The sequence below is a fragment of the Lactuca virosa genome, chromosome 8 (genome assembly GCF_052849685.1).
Source record: "Lactuca virosa cultivar CGN04683 chromosome 8, Lactuca_virosa_CGN04683_v6, whole genome shotgun sequence".
NCBI lineage: Eukaryota > Viridiplantae > Streptophyta > Magnoliopsida > Asterales > Asteraceae > Lactuca > Lactuca virosa.
Window position 1 is genome coordinate 43,512,685 of NC_136433.1, and position 12,866 is coordinate 43,525,550.

The window sequence follows — 12,866 nt, forward strand, 5'->3', positions numbered from 1 at the left end:
AGTTCAAAATTTGGACTAAAGTTGCAATTTTTAGTAAAGCAAGGGGAACAAATGTGTAATTTACTCTTATATTAATGTCATTTTTGGTAATTTATGTCTTGGAATTCCCTATTCTACACTATTCTACACTTAAAGACTACTTTTTGAGTTTTATTTTATTTTATTTTATGATGCAACTCTAATAATTATTTTGGTATTTGATGTCTTGAAAATGTGTTTTTTATAATTTTGCTAATGAAATTGTTATTTTTTTAAATTTGCATCCTTATCTTGTGGTGTATTCCAAGATTGCAGTTGGAAGAAGGGCAATTGAGTCAAGACCTATTGATGAACAAGAAAGTTTGTGGTTTATGTCATAATGTGGCACATGTCATGTGGTACTACTATTATATCGACTTAATAAGGAATTTATAGAGAGGTCCTCTTTACATAAGTGGTATTTCCGTGCTATGGAATTTATAGAAATGTTCCCCTTTATTTGCTTGATATGGCAAAATGACTAAAATGGTCATTTTGACCAAAATGACTAAACTACATGTGAAATACTTTACCACTACTTCAGGTGTTCATATTTGACATTATATTTAGGTTGCATAAGGTAACCAAAAATATTGCACGTCATGTTGAATTCTTACAATTGTATCCGAAAAAAGAGATTTGGAACTACTGAATTTCAATCAACATTATACATGTCATAACATCTCATCTTAAGATAAGATCAACCTCAATATTATGGAAATTTATCTTTGCATTATGATCATCTTATAACTAATGTTATTAATGTTACAATTTTAACATCGATGTGCTTTGTCTGTACATATATTTTGTCACATTTTTGCCTAGACATCATTTCATATCACTAATTTGGATTGATTGTCAATGTGCTTTGCAAACATACTAATGTTACCAATGTTATCTCATTGGCACCAACCTAATTAAAACCCGAGGGTAGCACAAGGTTTTTTTTTTTTTTTTTAGTTTTGATTATTTAGTATTGGAATTAAGTGTACTCTCCTATTGGAATGTGTTAAGGTTATGATGTGAGAGAACACTTTTAAATTAATGGAGTTACAATCAAAACTTTTTTTTTTGCAACTGTCAATCTAATATACTTCTACGTTATTCTTAATCTCGTCTTATGTCCCATAGGTCATACCTTACTGTTCACTAGGAAAGATTAGCCACTAGTATCACACAGTACGCATTTTATTTGAAATTTACCCAGAATTTTTTTTAACAGTATTATCAATTTCATCTCATTTCCCAAAGGCTAAACCTTATGGGTCCCAAGGAAAGATCAGCCAATAGTAGCACACATTACACATTTTATTTGAAATTTACTCGGGAATCGTGAACCATTGTCATCATTAACACTAAATAACACAGTCAGTGCCATTTTTATAACTAGAGAAAGAAAACAACGCATTATTGAAATGAAGTCTGATCATTTGTTCATCCAAATTACACACCGTAAACTCGTCCCTTCGAGTAGCAAGTCAAAAGCCTTGTTAATCTCTTCAAAGTCCACTTCATGTGTTACAAATTCATCAAGTTGTAATTCCTGAATACACCACCAATTATTAGATTTCTTTTATTTATATCATTTTCTTCTATATACTTTTTTTTTTTTTCTAATCTTCATTTTTACTCCCCTCAACTAATTAAATCCCCCAAAAGACCCCTAATAAATGCAAAGACGTATACTATGTTTGAAATGTTCCGTGTCCCAAAACACATATACATCAATCTAGATTCTAGAATTTGAGAACTTTTTTTTTGTTTGACCTTAAAAATCAACGACAATCTAAAGAGGGTAGATTTTACATACTTTGTCCATATAGCGTTTTCCAAGGATATTAATATCCGTTTTTGGTTTAAGACCTCCAAAAAACGATCCCATTAGAGATTTCCCACTGTAAAGCAACTCGAAAGTACTTAATGTCAACATTGAACTTGGGTCATCAAGCCCCACCACAACAGTTTTTCCCCATCCCTGAAGATTACATCATAAAATATATTTGAAAAACTTGTAGTCCAGTGATTGATTTGATATAAAGATAGAATGGAATGGACCTTTCTAGTAGAAGCATAAGCTTCATGCACCAGAGACGTCAAACCAACGCACTCAAAACAATAATCCGCACCCCCATCAGTCATTTCAATTATTATCTGCTTCAAGCAACAACTTTACGTTTAAAAATCACATTAAGATCTTATTTCTAAAATGAAAAAAACTGTATTACTGATTAATTATATCTTTATGATGCAGTGAACTCGAAACCATGTGTATGTCTAAGTTACCTGGCTCACAGTTTTGTCCCCAATGTTACGCGAGTTCACAAAATCAGTAACTCCAAATTTCTTTCCTGCCAATAAAAGAATAGGTCAATATAAAACTGAGTCTACCCAACATACGATTTCTACTCATAAAATAATATGTGGAATCTACTAATTTTTTTTCTTAATCCTACCACCTCTGTTGACACTCGTCTTGATCCATTGAACAGGAAGATAGGTAGAAACAAAAGATAAAAAGATATTTTAGTTCTTTATTATAAATTACCTATTTCACACTTGTCCTGGTTCACATCAATACCTATGATTCTTTTAGCTCCACATAGCCTCGCTCCCTCAGCAACCTGTAAAAACATCTCTTTGTCGTTATTCTCTCATCAAGATATAAATATATCAAAAAGCAATTACAATATACCAAACTATTACAATATTCTATGTATATGTGGTTTATTATATAAATATCCAATCACAAGACTAATAATGTAGAAGCTTAAATGGGTGATTAAGGCACCCTAAAAGTATAACAGGATAATCTTGAAATGAATTAAGAAGAATCATACGGCTAGCCCAATTGCACCCAGTCCAAATATAACAACTGTTGTTCCAGCTTCCACTTTTGCTGTTCTCCATGCAGCCCCCACCCCTGAAAGCATTTTGTATTTTCGTACACTCAAATTCAATGGAAAAAGCATATAACTTCTGAAATCAAGCTTAGCACATCCCAAATATCAAATATAGAATCTACAGATTTATTACTAATTAATATGTCATCAACACGTTATATATCTTTTCTTAAGTTAGCTCGAAAGCTTAATGTGATATACTATTATCATTTCCGAACCTGAAAGTTAATGAATTCATAGCATTTTGAAGTGGAATCCTAATTTGTTTTCCTTTAAAATGGAAAACCAATAACTTTCCAAGAAGAATAGAATATACCAGTTGAAACTCCACAACTTAAGAGGCAGGCTCTATTTGCTGGGATTGCTGGATCAATTTTAGTTACATGAGCAATGTCAACCACTGTGTACTCAGTAAAACTTGAAACATACACGAAGTGGTATAAGGTTTCTCCATTGATGTCTGTGAACCTGCTTGTCTCATCTCTCATCCAAGGAGAAATACTGAAAGGAAATTTCGTACAGAGGTTGCTTTTCTCGGACAAGCAATCCCTACATTCACCACAATCGGATACAAAAGTTGGGATTACAGTATCTCCTTCAACAACTTCATGTACACCTTCTCCCACACTCTCTACCACCCTTTAGTGAAACAAAATAAAATGATTATAATCTGCTTATATCTGGCAATAACAAATAAATCATAATTAACATGTAATGTATATAAATAAGAAGTCAATCTAATTAGAGTTAAATCACTTTTTTTTTCTTTTTTTAACACACACAAATCGATAGAAATTTACGGGATCATATATATCTACAGTACATGGATAAGAAAGTTTACCCCACTGCTTCATGACCAAGTATTCTGGGGAAAATAGCAGGAGGATCCTTGAGAAAAAAAAATGGTTAGTTAACTTCAATAAGAACACTTGGAGGCATTAAAATCTGGTAAAACGAATAACGTGTAATTAAGATTTCAAACGCAATGAGCTAATGACTCTCTACCTTGAGTTTCCACATGGTAATATCACTATGACAAAGAGAAGTGCATATGATTTTGATTCGAACTTCACGAGGATTTGGTGGTGCCACTATCACCTCCTCTATCACCAGCGGTTCCCCGGCTTTCCTAGCAATAGCAGCTGTCGACAACACAACACAGAACTCCATTAGTTTTATAAGGAAATCAATGAGTTCGACGTATGTGGCATTCAGCGATAAGGCAGTGTTCACTGCTCCAATTTAAAACCAAGAAAATAGAGTTCTGAAACAGAGGTTGACGAACTTACCTCTGCATCGGAGAGGCTTGCCGGCGGTATTGCTGGAGCTTTTTCCGTCCATAATAAACGGTCACCGCTGGTTTTTTCTTCTCTGAGTCGCAAACACAAATGCCGCAGAGTTTGCCGCTTCGAATTATGTTTTATATTGGTTAGAAGTGTCTAGTCTCCATCCGCGGGAATCAACGATGGCTTGATGGCTTTTAGCGTCAACTCATAGCGGGAGCAGCTGCGCGCCTCACAAAAAAAAAAATTAAAAAATCTGTTTTTTCAAAAATAATATATTTTAATTATTTTAAAATAATGTTTTTTTGACTCTTCAAAAATATTTTTTCCACATAATAAATGGTTTTTGTTTTCTTTTAGCAAAATTCTTGAATCAGGACTGCTCATAAGTCTTTGGCACCAGTAAGGATAATACAATTTAGAAAAAAAATATTTTCTAAAAATATACATTAAAAAACTGATAATTATCTTTAAATGAGGTTTTTTTTTTCTTTCTTATATTCAAAGTTTCAGACTATTGGTCCAGTTTAGAGGTGACAGCGAGTCAATGTAGGTTGAGTTCAAGTTCAACCTGTATCGAAAATTTCAGCCTAAACCAACCTATTTATCTTACTTATCTACATGAGTTGATATTTTCAATCCAACTCAATCTTTTAGATAAACGGGTTGTCATTGGGTTGATCTGTTTATATATTTCTCAACCCAACCTACTAAATAAAAGAGTTAAACCTAGGTTAAAACATTTAAAATTAAAAAAATAAATGAAATTACTATACAAGTTAAGTTAGTTCCAAACTTAAATAAAATTTCATAGTATGACAATAATACAATTCCAATTCACAAATACAAATAAATTATTCAAATAACATTAAAAGTTTGTAATTTCGAAATGATTTTATAAAATGACTAATGTTATCGGCGCAAAAAAGAATATAGAATTAAAATTGCATTTTTTTAAAACATAAATAAAAATAAAACATTATAATTTATAAATTTATACTTATATTAATACATAATAATATTTAAATAATTATTAAATTAAATATATATTAAAGTTAAATAGATTGACAGGTTTATTATTTTATCCGGCCCAACCAATTTAATTAAACAGGTTTGATGGGTTGACCCATTTAAGTTAAATGAATTAAAAATCTCAACTCAACCTAATAATTTTGGATTGGGTTCGGATTAGGTTGACGGGTTAGGGCCGGGACTAGTCTAGTTATTTTGTGGATGATATTTTATTTGATATATCTAATTACGTGGTTGAGAATAAACTGATAATTATAAGTAATGTTTGCGTAATATTTTTTTTATATAATAATAATAATAATAATATTTTTATATATTATATAACTATTTAAAACATAAATTATGATATATAGATAAAATTATTATTAACAATTCACTTTCCTTTCTTTTTGACACACGTATTGTTGTATTTTTAATAGGGATTTTTTAATATCCCGAGTCCTGGGATTAGAATGGTATCTAATAAGTTATTTTAGCGGAAGGGCTTCCGCTCAATGTTTTAAAAATCGGTTTGAACCGGCCGGTCAAATCGGTTGGACCGTGAACCGGGAGAGGGAGCGGTTCAACTATCACCGGTTTTACATTGATATCTGAACCGGATTGAACCGGCCGGTTTTTAGAAAAAAACGATTGAACCGGTCAAAATAAATCGGTTGAACCAGTTAAACCGAATAAAAACACATGAAAAAGAATCATTTACATAATAAACTTTGGTGATTTTTTTCAAATCTATTTAGTTTTCTCTAAATAAAAACATGGTAATGTTATAAATTCATTTGATGTGTTTGTATTCATCAAAAACTATATTTTGTTACGGTATTATACTTTATTTTTTCTTTTTGACGTATATAGATTGATATAAAACACTAAAACTTATGGTTATGTGTTATTTTAATGTATTTGGATTTATCTACAACTTATTTTTATGTGTATTTTTAATGTTTGAACTTATAAACATCAAATTCATAATTCCTATATGTATGTATGTGTAGGAAAATAGAAAAAAAAAACATTAAAAATATAGAAATTGGTTCACCCGGCGGTCGAACCGGGAACCGTGACCATACCGGTTCAACTAAAAACCCGGTTTTTAAAACATTGATTCCGCTTGGTATTTGCCGTTCCCAAAAAAATAATAATAATAAATAACTTATTTATTTAGTTTAACCAATTCAATATTCTATACGTATTTCGATGGAGCAAAGTTGTATATAAAATGCTCATGATAACCGATGAATATCGATAGTAGTCGATAAAGTTTTTTAGAAGGGCTAATAGTCAACTAAATTAAACTAAATCTTTTTTTAGTTAACATAACTAGAGATAATTGTCCCTCAAGATAAAGTACTGGGCAATAGGATAGGAAATAGGAAAGTTTCTTTATATCCAATAATTTGACCAATTATGTCTATGATATTTGGGTCCATAGCCAGCTTGATGATAGAGTCCAAAGCCACCGGTACTAAAAAAATGAAAAAGATATTTCCCATATTTGTACATGTCACCATCCGTAGTGTAAACAAGAAATGGAAAGGTTTAGAGCAAAGAAAACACTATAAAATAATTGGAGGAAGTGCCATGTGTAGTTCACATGGCCACATCATTATATGGATAGATTCTTCACTGTTTGGATAAAAAAGAATTGTCTAATTGAACAATTTGGATTTGACTATTTGGTTCGGATATTCGGATTTTTGGATTAGATTTTACTAAAACCGAATTATTATCTTGGATTTCGGATTGGTTTTGGTTTATAAAATAAGAACCGAATAGTCTAAAAAAACCTAATAACAATTTATTATTTATTTATTTTTAATATATCTAGAATTATTTATTAATTTTATAATTTATTTTTTTTCAAAAAAGTTTAAAAATTTTCACCTAATAAACAATTTAATATGTATTTTCTCTCGAAAGTTTTTTATCTATTAAATATTAAATTATAATATACATTCTTAGTAGTTGATTATATATTTTAAATCACAGCTAAATAATTTGTTTTTACTTCTTCAGTAAAAATTGGATAATATTATAATTATATATTGTTTTAAAATGTTATGGCTTTTGAAAACCGATCCAACCGAATTGTAATTGGATTGGATTGGATCGGAATTGAATTTAGTTTGGATATTTCGGATCCATATTTGAAAATCGAAATCAATTTAAATTTACTTAATTGGATCGAATCGAACCGATCCATCCAAACGAACACCCCTATATATGGAGTTGCTTTCATCTAAATTTTTATTGAAGCTTTAGTAGAAAAATATTTTAAGCTCTATATTGATTTGAAACTTATGTATTTTTATATTTCTTTATAATAATGATTTTTAATTACCATTCAAGAGTACTTAATTTTACTTATGACACTAATTGATTAATCTTGGTATATATATATATATATATATATATATATATATATATATATATATATATATATATATATATAGTTCACATTGATAGATTATTTTGGTAGGATTTGAAGCAGTTTGGATGATTGTATGGTAGATTGGAAGCTTCAAGCAAAATGATTTATGTGAAGAAAACAAATGTTTTTTCAAGGTCTATTTTTATATTATGCATGTTCATTTTTTCGAACAAAAACATTGATTTGTTTTTTTTTTAACTTTTTAATCAAGCCATGATTTTTTTACAGGTAATATTGTTTTATATATGAAAAAAAAAAGTAAACGAAAGATGATTTTCTTCATTGTATGACAATTAACTAAGGATGAACAAATTCGAACACCACAACTAAACTAAAGACTATTTCATTCTGTTTGTAAAATAATTTAAGATGGTTTTCCTTCTTTTTTTTCCAAAAAGATCAAGACAAATAGCAAAATGGGTAAGGAATAATTCCTTAAGATGAGTTATCCAAGTTAATGGTGACTAAAATGTTAGTATATATATATTTAATATGATTAAACACATTTTTAACATCACATTTATTTCATATTTTTATTATTATTTTGAGTTATTATAATTGTATATAAAGAATAGACTCTTTTTTATGCATGTTATTGTTTAAATGTTAACACATAATTAATGTTATTTTATGATAATGTATTGATAACATTATGTGTATTAACAGGCTTAAAAACGTATTATCAGACGTAAAAAAACGTTTCAAATTTTTGTACTTGCATAATTGTTAGATGTAGCTTTACCAATTTATATTAACCTAAAATTAAAACTAGAGTTGTTATTGATTGCATTATTATCATGCATGGATGTTGTTTTTGTTTGTAATGGACTATCTTTATGTTTGCATTTTTTATGTGTCATCATATTTTACAAAATACCAACAAATATTTTTTCTTACAACATTTAAAAATAAAATAAAATAATATGTATTTTATAGATCAGTGTAGTGTCTGTTTGTTTTGTATTGAAATCTTCAAAAATGAAAACCCAAAGGATGTAAGAAAACATGGTAAGTTAGTGTTTTGTGTATTTGTTTCATAATCTTTCGAGGTTGTACTGATACCAACAATAGTCTTTTTGGTAGTAAGAGTTAGGGATAATGACTTCAAAGGGTAATGTATTTTTCGATTTGTACACATTTGGTCACTGTATTTTTTTTCGTCCACATATACCCCTTCAACTTGCTAAACTGTACACATTCAGTCCTTATGACCTGTTACTCCAGGTTAGCCGGGAAAAATGACTTAATAGGGTAATATATTTTTTATTTTGTACACATTTAGTCCTTAATATTTTTGTACATATTTAGTCATTAACATTTTTTTGTTTCAAAATAAGTCCTTTTTTTGTACTCATTCACTACTTATGAATGATTTCTTTAGGTTTTTCTCACGACATCTTACGTGGGACAATCATTGATAAAGTGTTTGGGTTTGTTGATGTTTATGTCTAACGCGAACTCGACTGTTTGGTTGCGTAGATCTTGTGGTTTGACTTAGGTCTTGTATTCTGAACGTCGTAACTTCTTCGTACGATATCATATTTTAACGATTTTTATATTTACGTGTTCACTTTTCGAGTCTACTACAACCTTCATTAAGATTACTCCCATTAAAATGTAATATATTTTAATTACATTTTTATTAAAAAAAACATTCATACATGCATTCATAAAAAATGTATGGACAGGGGCGGACGCGAGAATACATAGTAGGTGTTGCCGAGATGAAATAGATGTTGTCGATACATGAAAAATATGTATAAACGAAAAAACAAAATCGAAAATTTTTCCACTGCGGACGGAAAAATCTGGTGTTGTCGGTGCAACACCAGGACCAGGCTAAATCTGCCCCTGCGTATGGATATAAAAATCGTAAGTAAAAATATATTATTTTTTTAATGGGAGTAATCTAAATAAAAGTTGTAGTAGAATAAATACGAACGTATGGATATAAATATCGTAAAAATCTGAGATCATATGAAAAATTATGACGCTCAGAACACATGACCTAAGCAACCAAGTAGTCGAGATCGCGATGAACATAAGCATCAAAAACCCAAAACACCTCATTAATGAATGTCCCACATAAAATTTCGTGAGAAAAAACTAAATAAAATCATGGGAAATTGTCAGAAAAATTCCAATATTTTCAGGAAAGTTAAACTTTAGTCCCAAGATTTTTTTTTGAACATAAAAGTCGTGATTATTTGTAAAAACACGATAATATGTCATTTCTTGTTAAAAGAAAAAAAAGAGTTTTTTTGTAAACTTGAGCCAAAATGAAATTATCGGGACTTTTATATTCAAAAAAAATCATAGGACTAAAGTGTAACTTTTCCGAAAATATTGGGACTTTTCTGACAATTTCCCTAAAATCATTCATAAGTACCGAATGAATACAAAAACAAAAAATGACTTATTTTCCAAAAAAAATATTAAGGACTAAATGTGTACAAAGTGAGAAATATATTACGCTATTAAGTCATTTTTACCGGCTAACCTGGAGTACCCGGTCATAAGGACTGAATGTGTACAGTTTAACAAGTTGAAGGGGTAAATGTGGACGAAAAAAAAACTCAGTGACCAAATGTATACAAATCGAAAAATATATTACCCTTTTAAGTCATTATCCCTAAGAGTTAATCTGTGGTGTTTTTCACCATTAACTTCTTTATTTTTTGGTTTGCTTTCATATATTTAATTACTCTATTCATATTGCTAAATAATTATCAAACATTATAATATTTTTTGTGTAAAAGCATTTAACATTTTTGTTTACTGTCGCAATAAATAAATACAACTTAAATACTTAGTAATCCAAGTTTTTAAACTTTTAAGATTATATTATGGTATTTCATCTTTTTTTTCGTGTTTTTATTTGTGTTTGATAGTAATATTAGCTTCACAATAACAACAACAACAATAACAATAAGATGAGTTATCCAAGTTAATGGTACTTCCTTAAGATGAGTTATCCAAGTTAATGGTGACTAAAATGTTAGTATATATATATTTAATATAATTAGACACATTTTTAACATCACATTTATTTTATATTTTTATTATTATTTTGAATTATTATAATTGTATATAAAGATTAGACTCTTTTTTATGCATGTTATTGTTTAAATGTTAACACATAATTAATGTTATTTTATGATAATGTATTGATAACATTATGTGTATTAACAGGCTTAAAAATGTATTATCAGACGTAAAAAACATTTCAAATTTTTGTACTTGCATAATTGTTAGAGGTAGTTTTACCAATTTATATTAACCCAAAATTAAAACTAGAGTTGTTATTGATTGCATTATTATCATTGATGTATGTTGTTTTTGTTTGTAATGGACTATCTTTATGTTTGCATTTGTTTATGTGCCATCATATTTTACAAAATACCAACAAATATTTTTTCTTACAACATTTAAAAATAAAATAAAATAATATGTATTTTATAGATCAGTGTAGTGTCTGTTTGTTTTGTATTGAAATCTTTAAAAGTGAAAACCCAAAGGATTTAAGAAAACATGGTAAGTTAGTGTTTTGTGTATTTGTTTTATAATCTTTCGAGGTTGAACAGGCATCAACAAGAGTCTTTTTGGTAGTAAGAGTTAATTTGTGGTGTTTTTCACCTTTAGCTTCTTTGTTTTTTTGGTTTGCTTTCATATATTTAATTACTTTATTCATATTACTAAATAATTCTCAAACATTATAATATTTTTTTGTGTAAAAGCATTTAACATTTTTGTTTACTGTGGCAATAAATAAATACAACTTAAATACTTAGTAATCCAGGTTTTTAAACTTGTAAGATTATATTATGGTATTTCATCTTTTTTTTCGTGTTTTTATTTGTGTTTGATAGTAATATTGGTTTCACAATAATAATTACAACAACAACAACAACAACAATAATAATAATAATAATAATAATAATATAAAAATCGTGACACATAGACTTTAACATTTTCAACAATGATCATATATCATGTTTTATTATTTCTAGTCATTAGAGCATTTATAGCAAATACTCTTGGAAAAGATATCATAAAGTAAACACTTAACATGCTTGATATAATTTGTATATACTTGTATTAAAAGCTTTAAATCAAAAATTATTTCTTATTTTTCCATATATCCATAGTGGGAAAATCCTCATGTACTCGTCTAGGGAGACTACATAGTAGTATAGTCTGAATTCATTTTCATGTTATTTGATATTGCATCAAACCTATTTAACTCCAAAAACCTCATTTATCACGAGTACTAAATTCTACAGATATATTTCATATAATTTACAAAGTATTCTAGTACCTCGTCATCCTTTTTATAATAAACATTTATTCATCACTTTATGCTAAATATATATATCTTGAAAACTTGTTTTCAAGAACGACATTGTACTTTATCTAGTTGTGTTTTACATATTTTAGATTCATAATAATACTAAAATAATTACATCATAAATGTTTCTAGGTTCCATATAACAATTAGGTCTCATTTTTAATAAATATCAATTTACTTTAATTTTACCGTTTCATTTTATTTCAGCAAAGTGCTTCAAATATCATAACTATATTAATATAGTCATTATAACATTATTCCAACTCTATTCTAGTGTGAAATAAAAGTAATAAAATTTTGGTATGTTATACCAAAGGAATTCTAAGTTATGTGTTATTAATAAAAAGTTGGAACTAAAAATCATGGGTAGTTTGTTCCTTTGAAGTGTTATGGAAATGAATTCTATAATCCCTTTAGGAAAAGTGATTATATATGTTGAAATATTGGTGTGTAAAGGTCGCCACTTAAAAACCAAGAAACTTTTGATATAGTACATTTAAATGAACAAAAAGGTACAAGAATTGGCTATAAAGTTCAATTTAAGAATTATATTATGATGTTGAAGTGTGAAAGGAAATTTAGAAATCTTCCATAAGGAAAATAAAGGTAATTAAAAAGGTGTTATGACAAATTAACTTTAAATGAAAATGACCCTTGTTTTCTTTTAATGGCTAGATTTGGACGAATAAAAATATTTGATTAATAAGTGGTCAAGTTGAATACATTGATACAAAATAATGAATGAAGCACCACGAAGAGTATTTATTGAAGATTAATAGTCAAAGAATTTAGTCTAACATGTATGATATAAAATAGTGAAACGTATTATTGGTAGTTTTATGATAAGAAAAAACTTC

General features: G+C 28.5%; 1 protein-coding gene across 1 annotated transcript; it reads right to left on the minus strand.

Annotated features, from left to right (window-relative positions):
- Nucleotides 1-1,305: 1,305 nt before the first annotated feature.
- On the minus strand, nt 1,306-4,360 carry LOC145133119 (alcohol dehydrogenase-like 7). The gene is made up of 10 exons (XM_079068052.1): nt 4,208-4,360; nt 3,924-4,060; nt 3,760-3,806; nt 3,235-3,557; nt 2,856-2,938; nt 2,564-2,639; nt 2,302-2,366; nt 2,074-2,169; nt 1,829-1,993; nt 1,306-1,561 (listed from the first exon to the last, which is right to left on the minus strand). The coding sequence occupies exons 1-10, from the start codon at nt 4,257-4,259 to the stop codon at nt 1,445-1,447; spliced, it is 1,161 nt and encodes a 386-aa protein (XP_078924178.1). The 5' UTR covers nt 4,260-4,360; the 3' UTR covers nt 1,306-1,444.
- Between the last annotated feature and the right edge of the window lie 8,506 nt (nt 4,361-12,866).

Excerpts from the sequence above, each read along its gene's own strand:
- LOC145133119 (XM_079068052.1), bottom strand. The coding sequence starts at position 4,259 with ATGGACGGAAAAAGCTCCAGCAATACCGCCGGCAAGCCTCTCCGATGC. Across the intron at positions 2,170-2,301 it reads GGGACAAAACTGTGAGCCAG|ATAATAATTGAAATGACTGA; the intron begins GTAACTTAGACA and ends TGCTTGAAGCAG. Across the intron at positions 1,994-2,073 it reads CTTATGCTTCTACTAGAAAG|GGATGGGGAAAAACTGTTGT; the intron begins GTCCATTCCATT and ends TGTAATCTTCAG.